Source organism: Glycine soja, chromosome 15 (genome assembly GCF_004193775.1).
Source record: "Glycine soja cultivar W05 chromosome 15, ASM419377v2, whole genome shotgun sequence".
Taxonomy (NCBI): domain Eukaryota; kingdom Viridiplantae; phylum Streptophyta; class Magnoliopsida; order Fabales; family Fabaceae; genus Glycine; species Glycine soja.
This window is the reverse complement of record NC_041016.1, coordinates 42,428,558-42,449,961: the sequence shown is the minus strand read 5'-3', so window position 1 is coordinate 42,449,961 and position 21,404 is coordinate 42,428,558. Positions and strand designations below refer to the sequence as shown.

At 33.2% G+C, this 21,404-nt stretch overlaps 1 protein-coding gene across 1 annotated transcript; it reads right to left on the bottom strand.

Moving 5' to 3' along the window:
- Positions 1-17,555: 17,555 nt before the first annotated feature.
- On the bottom strand, positions 17,556-17,906 carry LOC114386168. The gene has a single exon (XM_028346162.1). It carries the CDS (start codon positions 17,904-17,906, stop codon positions 17,556-17,558), a length of 351 nt encoding a protein of 116 aa, XP_028201963.1.
- Between the last annotated feature and the right edge of the window lie 3,498 nt (positions 17,907-21,404).

Sequence of the window (21,404 nt, the reverse complement as noted above, 5' to 3'; positions counted from 1 at the left end):
ATAAAAAATAACATCGGTTATTAACAAAAACCGATGTTAATATCATAAACAACATCGATTATTTACAAAAACCGATGTCGATATGAACCTTAACATCGGTTGTAATAGAAAACCGATGTTAACGTATGTATATTAACATCGATTATTTGTGTATAACCGATGTCAGCGTTTGTATTTTAACATCGATTATATGTAGATAACCGATGTCAACTCTTGTACATTAACATCGGTTAATTATAAATAACCGATGTGAACATTTGAATATTAACATCAGTTATGTACACATAACTGATGTTATACACAAAGAACTACACTAAATAAGTGTATGCATCATCAATGTTTACATCGGTTTTCTAGCAAAACCGATGTTAATGAAATATATTAACATCGGTTTTCGTAGGAAACCGATGTTAATGTATTACATTAACATCGGTTTTGCTAAAAAACCGATGTTAATATAACATATTAACATCGGTTTTACTGGAAAACCGATGTCAACGTTCATCATGCATACACTTTTTTTGCTGTTGTTTATTGTGTTTAACATCGGGTATTTAGAGAACCGATGTTGTCATATACATGTTAACATCGGTTCTCCAAAACCGATGTTAACATTGATACATTCAACATTGACACTTTCAACATCGGTTTTAGAACCGATGTAGAATGTTCTAAATAACCGATATTGAAAGTATATTTTCTAATAGTGTTTTAATCTAACACACTCTACGTTTTATTGCCACAATTGAACATGTGCTAAACATATTTGTTTATTAAACATGTATTAATGATGGCTCAAAGTTAATTACGTACAAGTCTGTGGGCTGTGGCTTTGTGCTATTCAGTTGTTGGATAACTCTGAAGTGCTTTGACTATTTACAAATAATTAAAGGAAACTCCCATACCCTTTGTGATTAATTTACTCATTTGAACATTGTTTTAACACATGACTACATGAGATTCTTATTTTTTTATTAAAATTTGTTTTAAATTGTCCACCATCATCTAAATTACAAATTAAGCCAAGTTCTGCAATGAAAAATAATCATTAAAAAAAATTGGTGGAATTTCACACTATTATATTATATATGACCCAATAAATCCAAATTGAAATTTTATTCTTTAGAAACATTTTTTAAATAATTTGATTTTTCCAAATATTTCTATAATTTTGAAAACATTTTCAAAATAGTAAGATATTTTCTCAAGAATTTTCTCAAATTTCAATGAGTCGTAATATATTATGAAAATTAAATTTCTTCCATAGAATAAGAGTTATGTAGCCACTTATTGATCTCTATTATAGTCATTTATCATTTTCCATAAAATATAGACAAAAGTGATACTTCACATGAAACCATAGTTTTTATGTCTTTTCCAAATACATTTTCTTGGCTATGGTATCTGCCACTTATTGAGTTCTAATATCGTTAATTTTTCGTACAATACAAACTTCAGAAACATTAAAATTACTTGGCCGATAGCATAGTGGTTTGAATATCATCTAGATGATATAGACATAAACTGAAACTCATTTATTAGCACTTGTTTTAGACTTAGTCCATTCATATTTTCAGGCCAATGGAAGAAGCAACAAAAAGGTACTTAACATTTTCCTTGGCCTCCCCCTTTCTTCAATGTACTCTGTATTTAACATTCAACAACAAGCTTCATATTAAGACAATAACAATAGTGACTCATATCAATGTTACCTTAACTTGTTAAATTGTTTTCTAGGTATGCTGTGGTTACTGGAGCAAATAAGGGAATTGGATTTGCAATATGCAAGCAATTGGCTTCTAAAGGGATCATTGCGGTGCTCACAGCTACAAATGAGAAGCTCAAAGATCTGGTCTTTCTGGCCGTGTGGTTTTTCATCAACCTGATGTTACAGACCCTGCGGGTATAGAATCACTTGTAGATTTCATCAGGAATCAATTTGGAAAACTAGATATCTTGGTAAGGAAATTCTGTTGGCTTTTGTTATTTCTAATGCTGTTGCTTTATTTTTTGGAAGGTTTTGTAATTTCTAATGTTAATGTTATCATCAACCTTTTGTAAGATTAGTGAATAGTGTTACAAATAATGCCAATTTTTATGTTTTCTTTTCCTCTTCACACCATACTCAATAAAAGAATAATTTTATTTTCCTTTTCATTGTTTAAGAGTGTTATAGATAGAATACTCATGATCTTTTTCTAAATAAATATTAACATAATTCTCGCTAGACATTATTTATTATTAATTGGATATTTTTTTAGATTTGTAAAATATCACGAGTCTCTTTATTTATTGAGTTTTATTCGTAATTTTGTGGTTTCTATTAAATGCCATTCAGTTTTAGAGTATTGGAAGACATGTATTAGAAAATATTTTTTAATTGTGGATTTTTTTAATTTTTTTTAAAAAAATATACTTTAAGATGATTTTTTAAAAAACCTTCTTACAATTTTTAATTTTTTTTAAAAAAAGATATTCTAATACGTTTTTCGAAAAATCATGTTAATTTTTAATTTTTTAAAATTTTTTACACAAAATTCAATGTATTCACTCATAATTTTTTAAAATTTTCACATTGTGCAAACATACACAAAACACAAACTACATGTCGTTAACACATCAAATTATGCCTGAATATATAGAATAGAAAATTTAAAGCACACAAAACACAAACATGGTTTTTAAATTTCTAAGTTAATCCACACTAAACACGTGCTAAATTATTTTTTTCTTCTACTTCATCTACACACTAAACACCATCTAGAAAGGAAAAAAAAAAAAAAAAAACTTCCCTTCCCTCATGAAGTTTACAACGTTTTTAGTGTTTCAGAGAGAAAAGGGAAGGAGGAGGTTAGGGGGAAATAACACCGCATGAATAGTATTGGAGGGAGCGTATGTATAGCAAAGCTTACCAAATTTCGCATTCTAACGTGATCGGTTGAAGCTCTAAGGCAGAAGACCCTTAGACCTACGTTTTTGTTGTCTTCTATGGAAGGGTAGAGACAGAACGTAAGAGGGAAAGAGATAAAAAAAAATTAAAAATAAGCTATAAATTATAGTATAAATTTATAAATAAGAAATATAAGCACTAAAAATGTTATTTTTTGACAATGTTATCTAATAATAAATTATTTTGTATCATAAATCTATTAATTTTTATAATAATTATATTAAAAGTCATATAAAAAATTATTTTTTATTCGTTGATAATTTAAATTTTAAGAGTAGATTTCCGTGTATGTAATAAACATGAGCTCATGTTTATTATTTCCCAATATTATTTATTCTTGTGGAAGTTGTAACTTCTACTTTTCCTATATTTTTTTTTTATATTTCCATTCTCATGCAGAGGCGTTGGGGAAGTGATATTTCCACGGAAATACTACAAGTTATTTTTTAACATCCTTGTAAATTTTATTTTAATTTTTTTATTCAATTATTTTGAATTTTAAAAAATTATTCTTAGAAAGATCAAAATGTAACCAAACATGTAGTTAAATATGCTCAGGAATAATCTTTCCAGTCATAATAATATTTCGAAGAATGTGATTCTTGATAAGATATATAATACCTTTAAAAAAAACGTCCCATAATTTTATTATATGAATATAATATATTTTTTAACTGCTTTTCATATGAATAATAATTTTATTTTATCTGGTTCCCGAATAGCACATATACTAGCTTTTTTTTAACAAGTGCGAGCTTTAACTCATCCATTTTAGCATCTAGCTTGTACAAATAAATACAAGAAACAGAGACCACACCGGACACAAATCAAACTATATGTGAAAATTTAAAGCACACACAAAGAGGGAGAACCTCACAACATGGTATTACATGGGTTCAAACTCCCTACTTTTTATTTAATCATAGACGCTCATGTAGCAGTGACCATTAATACTTTATATTAAAATAGTTTTAGCTAGCCCAAGGTTTCAAATTGCGATTATGATTGTAACAACATATCGTGATGTTGTGGTGGTAGAGATCGAGTCAAAGTTAAACCATTTGAGGCAATCTGAAACCTTTGACTCACTCATCAGTTCGGAGGCCTTCTTGGTCCCTTCTTTCGTGGAATGGAGGTTGGTTCCTCCCCGGCACCATGTACAGGATGAGGTGGTTTCGGTCTATGCTTTGGCGGGTAGCTATCAAGGTGTGGGGTGTGTTGTTGTTCTTGAAGGGATGGAGGATGCTTAGGATGTTCCTTTGTGCGACCAGCAAGGGAGGTTGCAACCAAAACCAATGCTATCAACAGCACTAGCTTGTATTTGGGAGACATTTTGATTGAATTAGCTCTCACGAATTTGGATAATATTGGTGCAGAAACTAGAGCAGGGTAGTAGCCTTTTATAATGGTTACACTCAAGGCAAAAGATACCAACAAATCATTGATTAGAATACTATTTTGACTCGATGTCCTTAAAAATAAGTTTTTGACTTGATCACTATAGATGATTACTTAAGTTTTTTATAAAGATAATTCATTGACAAAAATTGAGGAATATTTCATATCAATAATATTGTAAAAAAAAACATTCAAGAAAATAGATTGAGTGATACACAACCGGAAATTCTACTCTCGTGTCCACCTATCACACTTAATATTATTAACTTTTTATAAATGTGATTAATTGTGTCTCTTAATTAGTTAAGAGTAGTGAATGAGCGTGAAAATTATATACAAGTATTGATATGTAGTAAATGAACTCTGTCTTAAAAAAGTGGTTAACATTCTAATGAGATTACTTACTGTCATACAGGGACATGATTTCGTAAATGTGTAAAAGTTAATTTTATTTAACAAATAATAAATAGTAACTGAATGTCATTACGTACAACTATGGATACGTGATTATTACTGTTGGATTTTTTGGCTTCTTTCTTATGTGGAGTAAAAACTCAAATGGGAAAGTTTATATGTCTCATTTATTTAAGTCGAGAAGGGTCCGATTAGAAAGTGAGATAAAGTGAGAGAGACTCATTTGGGAGGGGATATAGTTACCAATCATTGAGAGAGAAAGAAAGAGAGGGAAAATTATTGTGATTTTCGTATACCCACCAGAGAGTAATTTTCAAATTGCAATTGCGGATTTGTTCACCGTTGGATCAGATTGATTTTTGAACAGCAGGTTCTACGCGTGTGATACTTCAAATTGTTTGGTTGGATTAGGAAAAAGATATATGTAGAGAGATAAATGTTTCGCATTATTTGTTCTATATTTTGGGGCTTTATCTTCTTGTCTCTATTGTATCAATTGGGGGTTTATTTTGATTTGACTGTTTGTAGCACATTTTAGTGCATTTGTTGGTGGTTCTCTTGTATCTTTATTGATTATAGTAGAGTTATTTCTTTGATCTGAACGACCCGTGGTTTTTACCCTTGCATTGAGGAGTTTTTCACGTTAAACAAATTGTGTCTTTTTTTTTCCTTATTTCTGCTACTTATTACTCTGTTATGGAGTTTGTTATTGTGTAGGCCTATTTCCCCCATCCGAGTGGTATTAGAGCTCTTTGGTTAAGGGGCTGTTTTTCTATTTGCTTGAATGATGGAGGCACATATGAAGGGTGATAGAGACAAGAGCGAAAGAAAGTCTAGGTCTCGATACAAGAACATTGAGTGTCATTATTGTCACAGAACATGACATATTCGGAGGAACTGTTTTCTATGAAAGAAGGAGAGTAAAGACAAGAACGGTAAGCAAAAAGAGAAAGATCATGATGATGACTGTGTGACTATTACTACCAGTGATGATCTTGTTATTATCCATGACCCTGATTCGCTTTATCTTGTATTTGATGAGAGCATGTTAATAATTGATAGTGGTGTTACACTGCATATTACAATTAGGAAGGAGTTCTTCACATCTTACACTCCAGGTGATTTTAGAGTCTTGAAGATGGGTAATAATCGTGTGTCCAAGGTGATTGGTGTTGGTGATGTTTGTTTGCAAACTAACATGAAGTTGTTACTTAGAGGAGGAAAACATGGTCCGGATGTTTGCTTCAATTTGATCTCTATGCATGTACTTGATGATGTTGGTTATGATAACCTCTTTGGTTTTGGAAAGTGAAAACTCACCAACGATAACCTGGTTGTGGCCAAATCAAATTATTATTTTTAAGATAAACATTTTTATCTAATCATAAATTATTATTTTAATTAGTTTAAGATAATTATTTTAAAACTCAATAATTAACTTGTCATATATAAATTATAATAGGATGATTTTTATAAAACTTTTTAAATTATATAATTATTTCTTTCTATTTAATAATAGTTAATAATGCATTAAAAGTAGTTAATTATATTTTTTAATTACTTTAAAATAAAATTAATCATATTTTACGTAGTAATTGATCATCATATATCTTTTTTAGGGAGAATCACCATGTATCCAAAGAAACGATAGATTGATATATCCAACTTTAATCATTATACTCAATTATATATTCATTGCCATCATCAAACCCTGTTGCCTCGTGCGTAAGCTTATCTATACATTAATATTTGTTTAGAATCATTTTTACACAAAGCTAGCACTTGGTATTGACTCCTTAATTAAACAAGTCGCTACAGGAAGATTTACTTTTCGTAATGCTTTATTTGAGCTTATCTTGTCGAAGTTCGGCCAAAATATTTTGTAACATGTTTTTTTTAAAAAAAATAAAATTAAACATCTTAATTTTTACATAAGAAACAACCATACATAAGAAAATAAAGTAGAAAAGTATATTAAAAAAATAAAACAGAGTGTATGTTAAAAATTGATTTTTTTTAACCACTCAATTATCACCTTTTACAAATCTCAGTTTTTTTCTTCACAAAAACAATTCTTTTCTTATCACATTATAATTATATCACTTTTTATTTCTCTTTTCTTTTTATCTCTACATTGAAGTGATTTTCTACCAAATGAATGTTATCCTTTTCTCTTTTACACAAATCGAGAATTTGATAAACTGACTCCTTTAAATGCGTATATTTTTTTTTTACTCTTTAAATTTGTAGTTGATCTTTATGTATCATAGCATTTAACTTTATTAATCCTATTTAAAATATTGTTTTTTTTAATAATAATCAAGTCACTGATCACATTTACTTTTGTGATCTTCAACGGCACGATATCAAGTTATAAAATGAGTCATTTTATCAATTAAAAAGATTACAAACTTAGGTATGAGTCCCGATTTACTAGATCGAATATGAATTTTCACCCAATAAAATCTAAAAAAAATTTGACTTGGAAAATAAGTTGTTGATGTCTCCAATAGGTTTATGTGGATGGAAGACATTGTTTTTCTTTGTTCAGTTCAAAGATTTTGTGTCTAGCGATCAATGCGGATGAGGCGTCACTCAATATTTTCATTTGTCTGTATGCCTTTGATATTGTGGGTTGTACTTCGTTTAGTGGTATATATAGAATTATTGAATTGTTTAATGATAATACATTTTTTTTAGAAACGATTATATAATATCATCATATTCTTAAATTAATAAAGTGTAAACTAATTTCATATTTTTATCTAATCACAAATTATTGTTTTAATTGGTTTAAAATAATTATTTTAAAACTCAATAATTAACTTATCATATATAAATTGTAATCGGATGATTTTATAAAGCTTTTTACATTATATAATTATTTCTTTCTATTTAATAATAGTTAATAATGCAGTAAAAGTTGTTAATTACATTTTTTAATTACTTTAAAATAAAATTAATCATATTTTACGTAGTAATTGATCAGCTTATATCATTTTTAGGGAAAATCACTATATATCCAAGTAAACTAGATTGATATATATCCAACTTTAATCGTTATACTCAATTATATATTCATTGCCATCATCAAACACTGTTGCCTCGTGCGTAAGCTTATCTATACATTAATATTTGTTTAGAATCATTTTTACACAAAGCTAGCACTTGGTATTGACTCCTTAATTAAACAAGTCGCTACAGGAAGATTTACTTTTCGTAATGCTTTATTTGAGCTTATCTTGTCGCAGTTTGGCCAAACTATTTTGTAACATGTTTTTCTTTTTAAATAAAATTAAACACCTTAATTTTTACATAAAAAACAATCATACATAAGAAAATAAAGTGAAAAGTATATGAAAAAAATAAAACAGAGAGTGTATGTTAAGAATTGATTTTTTTTAACCACTCAATTATCACCTTTTACAAACCTCTCAGTTTTTTTCTTCACAAAAACAATTCTTTTCTTATCACATTATAATTATATCACTTTTTATTTCTCTTCTCTTTCTATCTCTACATTGAAGTGATTTTTCACCAATTAATGTTATCCTTTTCTTTTTTACACAAATCTAGAATTTGATAAACTGACTCCTTTAAATGCGTGTATTTTTTTTTTTACCCCTTTAAATTTGTAGTTGATCTCTATGTATCGTAGCATTCAATTTTATTAATCCTATTTAAAATATTTTGTTTTTTTTAATAATAATCAAGTCGCTGATCACATTTACTTTTGTGATCTTCAACGGCACGATGTCAAGTTATAAAATGAGTCATTTAATCAAATAAAAAGATTTCAAACTTAGGTATATTTTTTTTGGCCATAACTTTAATATTATTATCAGAAATTAAAATTTTGCACATATAGGATCAGGATATGAGCCACGATTTACCAGATTGGATATGAATTTTCTTGTAATAAAACTCAAAAAAATTTCGATTTGGAAAATAAGTTGTTGGTGTCTCCGATTGATTTATGTGGATGGAAGACATTGTTGTTTTTTGTTTGATTCATAGATTTTGTGTCTAAAGATTAATGCGGATAAAGTGTCACTCAATGTTTTCATTTGTCTGCGTATGTCTTTGGTATTGTGAGGTGTACTTCGTTTAGTGATGTATATAATTATTGAATTGTTTAATGAGAATTCATTTTTTATCATAAACTATTATAAATATGATCATATTCTTAAATTAATAAAGTTTAATATATATATTGAAAGTGTAAACTAAGTTTATATTTTTATTTAATTATAAATTATTTTAATTAATTCAAGATAATTATTTTAAAACTCAATAATTAACTTATCCTATATAAATTATAATGGGATGATTTTATAAAGGTTTTTACATTATATAATTATTTCTTTCTATTTAATAATAGTTAATAATGCATTAAAAGTAGTTAATTATATTTTTTAATTACTTTAAAATAAAATTAATCATATTTTACGTAGTAATTGATCATCATATATCTTTTTTAGGGAGAATCACCATATATCCAAGTAAACTATAGATTGATATATCCAACTTTAATCATTATACTCAATTATATATTCATTGCCATCATCAAACACTGTTGCCTCGTGCGTAAGCTTATCTATACATTAATATTTGTTTAGAATCATTTTTACACAAAGCTAGCACTTGGTATTGACTCCTTAATTAAACAAGTCGCTACAGGAAGATTTACTTTTCGCAATGCTTTGTTTGAGCTTATCTTGTCGCAGTTTGGCCAAACTATTTTGTAACATGTTTTTTTTTAAATAAAATTAAACACCTTAATTTTTACATAAGAAACAATCATACATAAGAAAATAAAGTAGAAAAGTATATGAAAAAAATAAAACAGAGAGTGTATGTTGAGAATTGATTTTTTTAACCACTCAATTAATACCTTTTACAAACCTCTCAGTTTTATTCTTCACAAAAACAATTTTTTTCTTATCACATTATAATTATATCACTTTTTTTTATTCCTTTAAACTTGTAGTTAATCTCTATATATCGTAGCATTCAACTTTATTAATCATATTCAAAATCTTTTGTTTTTTAAATCATAATTAAGTCAGTGATCACATTTACTTCTGTGATCTTCAACGTCACGATGTCATGTTGTAAAATTAGTCATTTAATCAAATAAAAAGATTTCAAATTTTGGTATATTTTTCTTGGCCATAACTTTAATATTATTATCGGAAATTATAATTTTGCACATATAGCATCATGATATGAATACACTGATACAAATTGTTGGTCCAACACCTATAGGAGGAGCCAAATTCCCTGCACAAAATAAAACCAAACAGCCGCAACCAAGCACACAACAAAATGCATATGACAGAAAATGTAATTTATGCAGAAAATTTCATTTAGGATTGCAACAAAAACACAACAACAGATCGCAGCAGGGATAGACCCAGGAATGTATTAAAGGGGGTTGGAATTTCTTTTACATAATTATTTCAATATTCTACTTCAAATAAATAATTATTTAATAAATAGCAAGTTTCAAAATATTAATTATTGATTTTTCTGAATAAATTAGAGATATGATCACTATTAGAAAATTTTTGAAAAAATATCTACTCCATAACTTATTTTTCTTATATATTTCTTTATTAATATTTTTAATTTTTATTTTAATTTTTTTCCTCGTGTTTACACATAGGGTCCTAATGGAGAGGAAGGGGAGGCAACAAAAACACAACAGCAGATTGTAGAAAGTATGGATCAGGAGTATATTAAAGGAGGCCGAAATTTCTTTTATACATAATTATTTAAATATTTTACTTCCAACAAATAATAAATTTAAAATATTAATTATTAATTTTATTAGATGAAATTAGAAATATGATCTATTACTAGAAAATTTTAAAATAAATATCAACTCAAAACTTATTTTAATATATTTTCTTTTATTAATATTTTAAATTTTTAAATTTTCTTTTTGAGGAAAGAGGAGGGGGGACAAAAGCCCTGCTTGCCCCCCGGCCCGATCTAATTGCAGTAACTATGGAATAAAAAAAACCGAGAAATAAAAACGAAAAAGTACAAAATTAGCAAGAAAGAAAAAGGAAGAAAACAATACAAAAGGTTTACATATTTAATATAAATATACCTTATTTGTCTTCCAAAAATAATACATAAGGTTTACATGATTTGGTCAATATGACCTACATCCACGTGAGAGAGCAACTCCACTATGGATCAAGATTAGAGATTGACACACAACAGATGAATCCTTGGTTCTTATCTTCAATGTTCAGGAAAGTTGACCTAACATTTGTATGATTTTTCACTTTTATGTTTAGAAATCTATATATACAAAAATATACGTACGGTAACAAATATTCAGTGTGATGATAAGGATCTAAATTTTGTAAAAACTTAGGAAAACAAATTACAAGTGTGTAATAATCACACTGCTTTTGTGTTTGTTTGTGATTTTTATTTACACTTCAACACGATTTCTCTTTATGGAACAAATTGGCAAGCATTAAATTCAAGGGAAATGAAACACCGGAAAGCACACTGGGTCCTCAAGCATTAAAAATTAAAACGGAATGATCCGAGTATCAAACTCACGGAACTTTTTTATTAGACAGAGTTTTATTCCAGAATTAGGCATTATGCAGGCAAACATTGATAATTGTGAATCGAAACAAAAGTAAATTAGATTCTATGTTAAAAAGCAGTAAATGCAAGTAATTAAAAGTTGACAGTAATAGGTAAAAAGCGTTGGGTCTTTCTAACAAACGAGTTGATGCATATGAAGGTATTTCTTTAATTGATCATGTTCTTGTGTTCTATGCTGAAGCCTAAAGTACTAAACCTCGATCCCTCGTAAGTTTAGACTAATTTAACCCAAGCTTCATCCTCAGATCCCTCTTGTTGGATTAGGCTTAACTTAAACAGCATTATCATCACAACATAATAAGAAAACTAAAACCTTGCAATCCATCCCTGGTAATGCAGTTATTTAGCCCTGCTTCTATCAAGTTCTAAGGCAACAATACATTTTCCAATGCTAAAGTCACCTAACAGTACACACAAGTGGGTGATCAGACCAAGAGCATGCAGTAATTAAGCATTGAAATAAGCATTGAACACACAAAACATAATTAATTAGATATGAAAAGTAATTACATCAACTGTTCATTAGAAATCCCCAACTAGGGTTTTTAGCCAGCCATACAAGGAACCCTAATACAAGTGAGACAGAAAGTACAGAGCAATTGTTGCTTACACAGGAAGGGGGGATCCCTCCTCCTTTTCTTGGCACCTCACAGTCACTCAAACACTCTCTAATCTCTCAAAGTGATGAACCCTAGCTTCCTTGCTTAGCTGCTGCCTCCAGAGTACTCTTCTCGAATTTTGTGCAAAAGTATGCAGCTCTGGTAGAGGTATTGTCTTCTGTACCTTAATTCTGACAAATCAGGCTTTAAATAGGCTCTGAAATCGCGATGTCGCACTTAGCGCCACCGTCGTGCTTAGCACGAGTAAGTGGATTTGGGCTTGGCGCCAGTCGTGCGCTGAGCCTGGCAAGAGACGAACGTCTCGCTTAGCGAGTTGATCTCACACTTAGCGCACGACCTCAATTCTTGTGCTCTTCCAGATTCTCTCATCATGCTAAGCGCGCTGAAGCTGCGCTTAGCGGTAGATGCTCGATGAGCCCACAGGTTCTGCTTAGGGTGACTGCTCCTTTTAGCACTTCAAGACTTTAGCCTCTTTTGACTTGAAATTGTACAGATTTTATCATTAATTCCAATTAAAGATACTCTAATGACAGGTATCTAAACATATCAAGATTTATTTACAAATTCCTACAAAAGAACTATAAATTGGGGTAACTATACATGTTTTGAAAAAGTTTTCTATACAAAAGTTAGTCGTATAAGATGACTAACAAACTCCCGCAAATTTACAGTTTTGCTTGTCCTCAAGCAAAGAAAGAACAGTTCACTTGTCCTCAGTGACAAAATACAGTGGTTAATCAAAATAGTGCTTGTTTCACAAAAAAATTCAATCATATGAAATGAATGTCATAGAATGCTTCAATCAATGTCCCTTCACAAAACATGTAGATTTTCAAAGATAGGAACATATGTACTAGAGTCACAACTAAAATAAGCTAGCAAGAATGGCAGAGATCAAGGAAGGATCATCAACCAAAGCCTCGCAGTCATTGTTTCACTCAAGCACAAGTGTTTAAGCTCATTCCATCATAAACAACTAACATAAGTCCCAACCTTTGCATTTCATCTCATGCCATACAAAATTAAATACACAAATTGAATCCGAAGGGCTTTCTAGGCTTGTAATGAGGTTGGGCTATCAACAAATCATGGTTTTTCTAGGATTCAAAAGCTTAAATTCTAGGAGAGCATTCATCCATACATCAACCTTTACTTTTATTAATTCCCAACCCACTACTTTCCCCTTTTTAGGCACTCAACTTTCATTTCATTGATTTGCAACACACACACTTTTATACACTTTTATTTATACTTACAGTTTTTATTATTATTATTATTATTTTTTTGAACACCCAAAACTGTGTGTGTATGCTGCTTTGCTTCGACCATTTCATTCCTTTACCTAGTGTCTCCCCCAAATTTGGGACAATTTTATTTTGACATATAACTCCCCCAAATTTGGGACAAATCTGCCTTGAACTAAGCTTTTCTGTGGATGATGCTCTCCTACAACCTAAGACAAAGTAGCAGGAGATAAAACTGTATAGGCTCAAGGTTCAATCAATCAAACATTCATTCAGCTCAAAACTGGGTGCAAGGGATAAATCATTCATGCACATGGTCAGCTTTTTGGCTAAGTGGCTATCACAATCAAAACATGGCCTTCATCATCCTCAAATTCATGCATTCAGTCCATAATTAAGAGATTCATGCAAAAGTCAGTACTTAATGATAGCCGTTTTCTCTCAAAAATAAGGATCACACTCTCACCGGGTTACAATTAATGCATTTCTTCACAATCAATCTGACAAACTGACTAGCATTTTCATTCATAATTCTAATCACATGTTCTTTCTCTTTTAATGACTACAAGCTTGCTCAAGACAAAAATCTATACATTCCAATCCACTCAATTCATATAATTTCTCATTCAAATCAATCACAAACACTTCCTTTCATACAAAATCAAACCACTGAATCACATTCTATTAGTTCACTGTTCAATCATGCTTTTGTACAAGCTACAAACAACTAAAACAACTAAAACAACTGAAATTTAAAAGAGTGAATTTTAAAGAACTGGAACTTAAAGATTGAAATTTAAATAACTGAAACATAAAGCATAAACTAAATAAACTGATAAAAATAAATTGCTCAAATATGCTGAATTTAAAACTCCTGGTCATCCTGCTGATGATCCTCCGCATGCTCATCAGTAATGGGTGCTAGTGATGCAGGATTTGGAGGAATAAGCTCCTGAGTTGCTGCTTCCTCCTGAGCGACTGGATCAGTCTCAAAGATAAATGGCTCAAGAGGAACAAGCTCATCCTCTTCTTCTGGCACATGCTCCTCTGCTAGCTCAGGCTCTTGGCTGCGGAGGCCTCACCCCCTCCAGAAGGAGAAGGCTGGACTCTTGGCCAAGCCACCTATGCAAGGAACTCCTCCACGCTCATCATAGGTTGTAAGCCTAAGCTTTGCAATCTTTGCACAATGATGATCTGGCCTTTGTGTAGGCTTTGCAGCATAGCGAATAATGTCTCTGAAGTAAAGCAAGATGGTCCTGTAGGAACTGGAGCTGGTAAGGGAGTGGGAGCTGAAGCTGGTGCGGGAGAAGGAGCAGAGGTCAGGAGAGTAGAAGATGAAGGAGCCTACGACCTCTTACCCTTGGTCTTTCGGTTTCCCCAAAAAGAGACCAAGGGGTCATCAAGGTTCCAATAGTTTTTCTTCACATAAGCCACATTAATGGCTGGATTGAGGCTCTCAAAAGTCAATGAATCTTAAGTGACTCCTCTGGCCTTGCATAAAGTAGTGATGAGTGCAGGGAAACCCAGCCAAGAGGAGTCATGCTGTGCAATCACAGAAATCTGACTTGAGATAATATACCCCAAGTTCATGTCCATCTTCTGGATGATGCCGTAGATCAACCTGGCCCTATCCAGTGTGATGCCAAAAGTGTGAGAAGTAGGGGCCAGGTTGGAGAATGAAAGAATGCTCCAAGTCTGAGCCAGAGTGGTCAAATTCTTCTGCAAGATCTTCAATGGTAGCCTATCTGCGTTAAGCTCAAATCCCCTCCCAGGGATGGATAGTCGGGCTGCCAGTTCCTATGGATCTGGCCTCAAACGACAAAATCTGGAGTAGGCATGTAGCTCTTCCCTCTCCTCTATGATCACAGGGGTCTTCAGAAAAGTATTCAAAACATATGCATCAAATTTGATTAAGTGACCTCTGACCCTCACCTGCTTAGGTGATTTATCCTTTGGATCATAGAGGTTAGCATCGAACTCCTTAACGATTGCAACATCAATGCTCCCATCCATGAAATTGGTCAGCTCCTTGTGCCAATTTCTTCTTTCAAGCTCAATTTTGAATTCATCAAACTTTGTGTGATATATCATTATATTTCTCTCTGGCAATATCTTCCTGCCAATAACAATATCAGAGTAGTGATCCCAGGCCTCCTGAGATGTGAGTCTATGGCGGTCATAGCGGGCCTAGGATGCTGAGGCAGGTGCATTTCTCTTTTTAGAAGCCTTCTAAAAAGAATTAGATCAAACAATAGGGTTAAACCGGGATTATTCTCATCAAAAACAGAAAAATAAAACTAAAAATAGGACTGGGCGCTTAGCACAGAAGGATGGGCTTAGCGCGCCTTCTGAAAATTTACTCATGGGCTAAGCATGAGTACTTAGAAAATATTTTTCTACAGATTAGGCTTAGCGCAACAAGTTGGGCTTAGCCTAAATCTACAATTTTTGAAAACAGTGAGGAAATTGAGCTTAGCGCAGCAGGGTGCACTTAACTCAACCTCACTAAAACATTACAAGGGCTTAGCGCAGCAGGCTACACTTAGCCTTATTCCAAAAATTGAAAAACAGAGACGTAATTGAGCTTAGCCTGACATCCAGGCTTAGCGCTGAACAAAAATTTTGAAAAATGCTAAGTGTCTGAAACATTAGTCTCGCTTAGCATACAGGCGTGCTTAGCGAGCTCATCATTGAAACTCATCAGAAGGATGAACGCACTTAGCATGACATGGTCGGGCTTAGCGCGATCATCTGGAAATCTAAAAATTTGTCAGTTGCGATGAATCGGCTAAGCGCAGCTGGTGCGCTTAGCGCGTTCATCGTGATTTCCAGCAGAAATGAGGGGTCGTCACCCCTCTTACAGGCATTGCCCCTATTGGGCTTTAAAACCTAACTAAACCCTACATTATAAACCCTAAAACCGAAAACAATAAAGCTAAACAAAAATGCAAACTGCAAAGCAATAAATCATCTACCCTAAGGTTTAAGCTTTGAAGGAAAAAGAAAATAACATAAAAACTTACTTGGATTGAAGTGAAAGATGTAAGATGAGAGCAAGAATGCAAGAGAAATACTCAAAGCACACTCAGAAATGCACAACAACACAAGGGTAGGCACAAGCGCAAGAGAGAAAAGCTTCTGGGTACCAAGAAAACTGCCTGAGCCTATGTTTTAAGCAAAAATTCGTATTGCTCGCTTAGCGCACAGCCGCGCTTAGTGAGTCAATGTGACGTTTAGTTTTAACAAAGCCTTGCGCTTAGCCTAACCTTGCGCTAAGCACAATTCCAAATTTTCAAATTCGAGAGAGTTTTAGGGCTTAGCGCAGCAGGCCTGCGCTTAGCACTGTCTGCAACTCAAAATCGTTCTGCAATATGCGCTTAGGCTGAGATGTCATGCTTAGCGCTAAATCAAGCTCTAACTTACAGGGACAATCCAGGCTTAGCGCATTGAGTGCGCTAAGCGCAATTCCATGAGTTTCAAAAACAGTGAAGGATTGGCGCTTAGCACATCCTGTCGCTAAGCCCAATTCATGAAAGTTTAATTCCAGAGAGGAAAATGAGCTTAGCGCAGGACAGTGCGCTTAGCGCTACTACAATAATTTTTCAACAGGGAATGAATTGCGCTTAGCGCATCATCTCCGCTAAGCCCAAGTCAGTGAAGTTAAATTCCAGAGGAGAAATTGGGTTTAGCGCAGTGATGTGTACTTAGCTAAACCATCTAGCCAATTGGTGAAGGGTATCACTTAGCGCAAGCAACAACGGCTTAGCGTGTGAAGACATGGCGCTTAGCGCAAGGGTTGTGCTTAGCGGATGGACAACTGAAAAAAATTTCTAAGTTTTTTCTTGTCCATCTCTTCACAAGAACTTGAAACCCTTCTTCTCAATACTAACAAAGCTTAAGTCACATACAATCACAAGCAATTAAACTAACTAAATGCAAGAAAATAGAAATTAGAAAGAAAGCTGGGTTGCCTCCCAGTAAGCGCTCGTTTAACGTGACTAGCTTGACGCATCGTCCTATTATCCTGGATCCAACAAGGTTCCAACTTCCAGAACCTTCTTCTCTAGTCCCTTTTCCTCCATCACATTCACCTTCAAACAAACATTTTAGTCAGACAAAGCTTTCTCTTCATGAAACAGATCAAAACTGATCTGTTGGTCTTCTATGGCCATTTGTAGTTTCCTCTTCCAATGTTTACCACACAGCTTGCAGTAGACATAAATGGTCGTCCAAGAATTAGGGGAATGTCAGCATCTTCTTCTATGTTCATCACTACAAAATCAGCCAGAAAGATCAAATGTTGACCCTGACCAAAACGTCTTCAATCACTCCATATGGTCTTGTGATGGAGCGATCAGCCAACTGTAAGGTCATGCGAGTGGGCATTATCTCTAATTCTCCAAGTCGTCGGCACATGGAGAGAGGCATTAAGTTGATACTAGCTCCCAGTTCAATGAGAGCCTTATCCATAGCAACCTCACCAATAGAACACGGGATGGTGACACTTCCAGGATCTTTGTGCTTCGGTGGAAGGATTCGTTGAATGACAACACTACAATTTCCTTCCACAACTATCATGTCATTGTAGATACACCGGTTCTTCTTCGTCAATATGTCTTTTAAAAATCTGGCATAGAGTGGCATCTATTGGAGAGCTTCTCCAAAAGGCAAGGTGATCTCCAGCTTCTTGAAGATGTCAAGAAATCTGGCTAAGTGTCGCTCTTTATCCTTCTTGGAAGGTACCAATGGATATGGTACCTCCTTGCCTTCAACTGGAGTAATCTCTCTCTTTTTCTCTCTTGAAACCTCACTCTTACCCCTTTTTCTTTCCTCAAACTTCTCTTTTTCTTTTTCATTTTTCTGATTTTTTTCTTTTTCTACTTTGATCGAGGTTGTACCCGAATCAAATAAACATGAAAATGCAGTAACTAGGAAGTGATCCTAGGTTGTTTCCCAACGAGCAGTGACAAACCAAATGTTCATAATATACTTGCAGTAACAGTAACGATTGGGGGGGTTTGTTTGTTTTGTGATTAAAGAGCAGAACAAGTAAACTGGAATACGAAACTACTAATATTAAAAATGGGTTGTTTCCTCTGATTCAGAAGCCATTCTCTTATCCTAGGTTATGGAGAATTTGTCCCTAACAGTCAACCACTTAATCCAACCCTATTTCGATTTACTAAGCGAAAATCAACTTAGGGTTTTCAATACGTGATTAGGCACCACATATACCAGTTAGCCCTTCGTCCATTAAGCATGAACGCAAGTTAGGCTCAGAGGCAATTAATCGAACACGAAGCGTGCACTGATTAATATTCACGAATTTGGGATAACTGGTGAAGGGAAAACGTCCAGGAAACCACATTACAAGCGAAACCTCAAAGAGAGTTGGGCTTCGTCCTCAAAAGGAAACAACACCAGAAAATCTAGCCTTCCATGGATTCAAACAGAAAACGCAAATGAAACATGAAGCAGAAACGTAAATGAAACAGAAACGTAAATGAGAGTAGAAGAAGAAGCAAGAACGAAATTGTAATTAGAAGCAAAAAACGTAAAATTCCATTATGTGAACAGTAGCATCAAAGCAGAAAACGTAAAACCCTAAAACAAAAGCTCTGAATAATGAATAGCATAACAGAATAGCCTTCCACGAATCCCAAGGCTGCTATTTAAAAAGAGTCACTCAAAGTCATTGGGCCCTATTACAATACTCTGGCCCAAAACGAAATAAACACTGAACAACATAAAATAAAATTGCGAAATTTCCTAATTAGAAATTAACTAAGGTAAGCGCTGCTTTATTTGCCCTCTTCAAGTCCATAACCAAAATCCGGATTAAGCCCAATGTTTCATTAATTCCTGAAATTAGATTAAAAACATCAAATTAGCTAAATGAGCCCAAATAATAAAACTACCTGATTAATTGACAATTAAGACCAATCAGTAATTAAAATGGTGCAAAAATGGGTTTAGAAAATAGAAGAAAATGATGGCACATCAAAAACCCCCCATACTTAGCCTTTTGCACTCCTGGGAAAAATGAAATAAAGAACAAAATCCAAGGATATCAAAGAGAGACAAACAAAAACATTCACATATTTCTCAATGAACATCAAGGAATGAAAGGAATGGGTAACATCTAACATAAGGAGATCCAAAAAGTCAAGACATTCATGAAAATCATCCAAGCAACCCAATCATGGCAAAATAGTTAATCAGCTCAAGAATGAAAAGTGATAAAGCCTCACAAGATATACACTCTATCTCTCAAGTGTCTAGGCTACTATTTACCCTCAAAGCACCCATGAAAGCAAACACCACATAAACTTGGCAAGATTCTAAAATTGACAATCAACCCACAAACACAAGCACATGAGGATCAAAAGGTCTTTTAAGGTTGTAATGGGGCCAAGGACAAGGTATGGAGAAATATGGAATAAGTGGCTAAATCCCAAAGGAATAGAGGAGCAATGGGGAATAAGTGCATATTAAAAAAAAAAGAAAATAAAAAGAAGTAAAGATAAAAATTAAACATAAAGAGTAGAACCAAGAGTTTCATCATTCTTGTGCCATTTAAGATCTTATTCACTCAACTTTATTGCTTTTCTTTTTCTTTTTTTTCGAATTTTTTTTTTACTCTATAGCCTTTGAGAAACAACATTTCATTCAGCATGTCCAACATTTAACCAATATACAATGTACATCAAGTATGGCCCAAAATACATCATGAAGCATAGCCAACAAAACAAGTTATCCAATGAAACAAAAACCCCCCACACTTATTCCCAAAACAATTCCAAAGCTCCAAAATTCCTTAAGGATATGGTGATATCATGGTTTTTCATTTAAGGCTTGTAGTGAGCTTCAAAACAAGGAAAGGGAAACAAGGCTCAAAAGGGCTATCAAAGGAATTAATTCAAGGTAAGTCCATTTGGCTAGAAGCTTATAAGAACAAAATTGCCTCAATCATTTCCAAATATGCATGTGAATTAGGAAGCATCAACAAGAATCAAGCCAAAGCTATTGTGCAAGCAATCAATGGGGCAAAACACACCAAATGATTATGATGATGGATGGCTCAAATTCTCACAAAGGTAAACTCATCACTTTCAAATTGAGCTTTCAAAACTATCATGACATGTAGAGGATAATCAAGGATTTCAAGTCACAAAATGTCAAGAACTTTTTTTTCAAAACAATTACCCATTTCTTGAACATATCCTATAATTCAAAGAAAAACATGCAAAGTCGTACATGCACACAAAATTGACCCAAAATATTAAACTAAAAATCCGACGAAACTAACAACATTAACAAATTAACACAACTAACAAATTAACAAAACCAACAAAACTAGCAAAACCAAAGAACACTCCCCCCTATACTTAAACAACACATTGTCCTCAATGTAGCACAATTAAAAGATTAAAAACAATTAAATCATCAAAGAGAATCGGACAAGTGTAATAAAAGCAAAGAAGGAGATAGGAAAAGAAAAACTCCCTAAGTCATGGTGGGGGAAGAGTAGGGTGGAGTAAGGAAGTCTCTTCCACCGCTACGTCCACTAAAGAAGGGTTCGTGAGGAATGGCTTAAGTCGATGTCCGTTGACCTTGAAGCTCTTGTTTGTGGAGTCGCTTTTGATCTCAACTGTACCATAAGGAAAAACATTAGTAACAACAAAAGGACCAATCCACTTAGACCTCAACTTACCACTCATGAGTCCAAGCCTAGAATTATACTAACACTTTTTGCCCAACCATGAAGTCCTTTTTAACTATCATGCTATCATGGAACTTCTTGGTCTTTTCTTTGTAGAACTTGGCATTCTCGTAGGCTTCTAGGCGGATTTCATCTAACTCACTCAGTTGCAACTTTCTTTCCTCGCCAGCTTGATCCATAGAGAAGTTGCAAGTCTTCACTGCCCAGTAAGCTTTGTGCTCAATTTCCACTGGAAGATGACATGCCTTTCCAAAGACAACCCGATAAGGAGACATTCCTATGGGTGCTTTGTAGGCAGTCCGATGTGCCCAGAGAGCATCATCAAGCCTGGTACTCCAATCTTTCCTGCTTGGCTGCACAATCTTCTCTAGAATTCTCTTGATTTCCCTGTTAGAAATTTCTGCCTGTCCATTGGTCTG

Excerpts from the sequence above, each read along its gene's own strand:
- LOC114386168 (XM_028346162.1), bottom strand. The coding sequence starts at position 17,906 with ATGCCACTCTATGCCAGATTTTTAAAAGACATATTGACGAAGAAGAAC.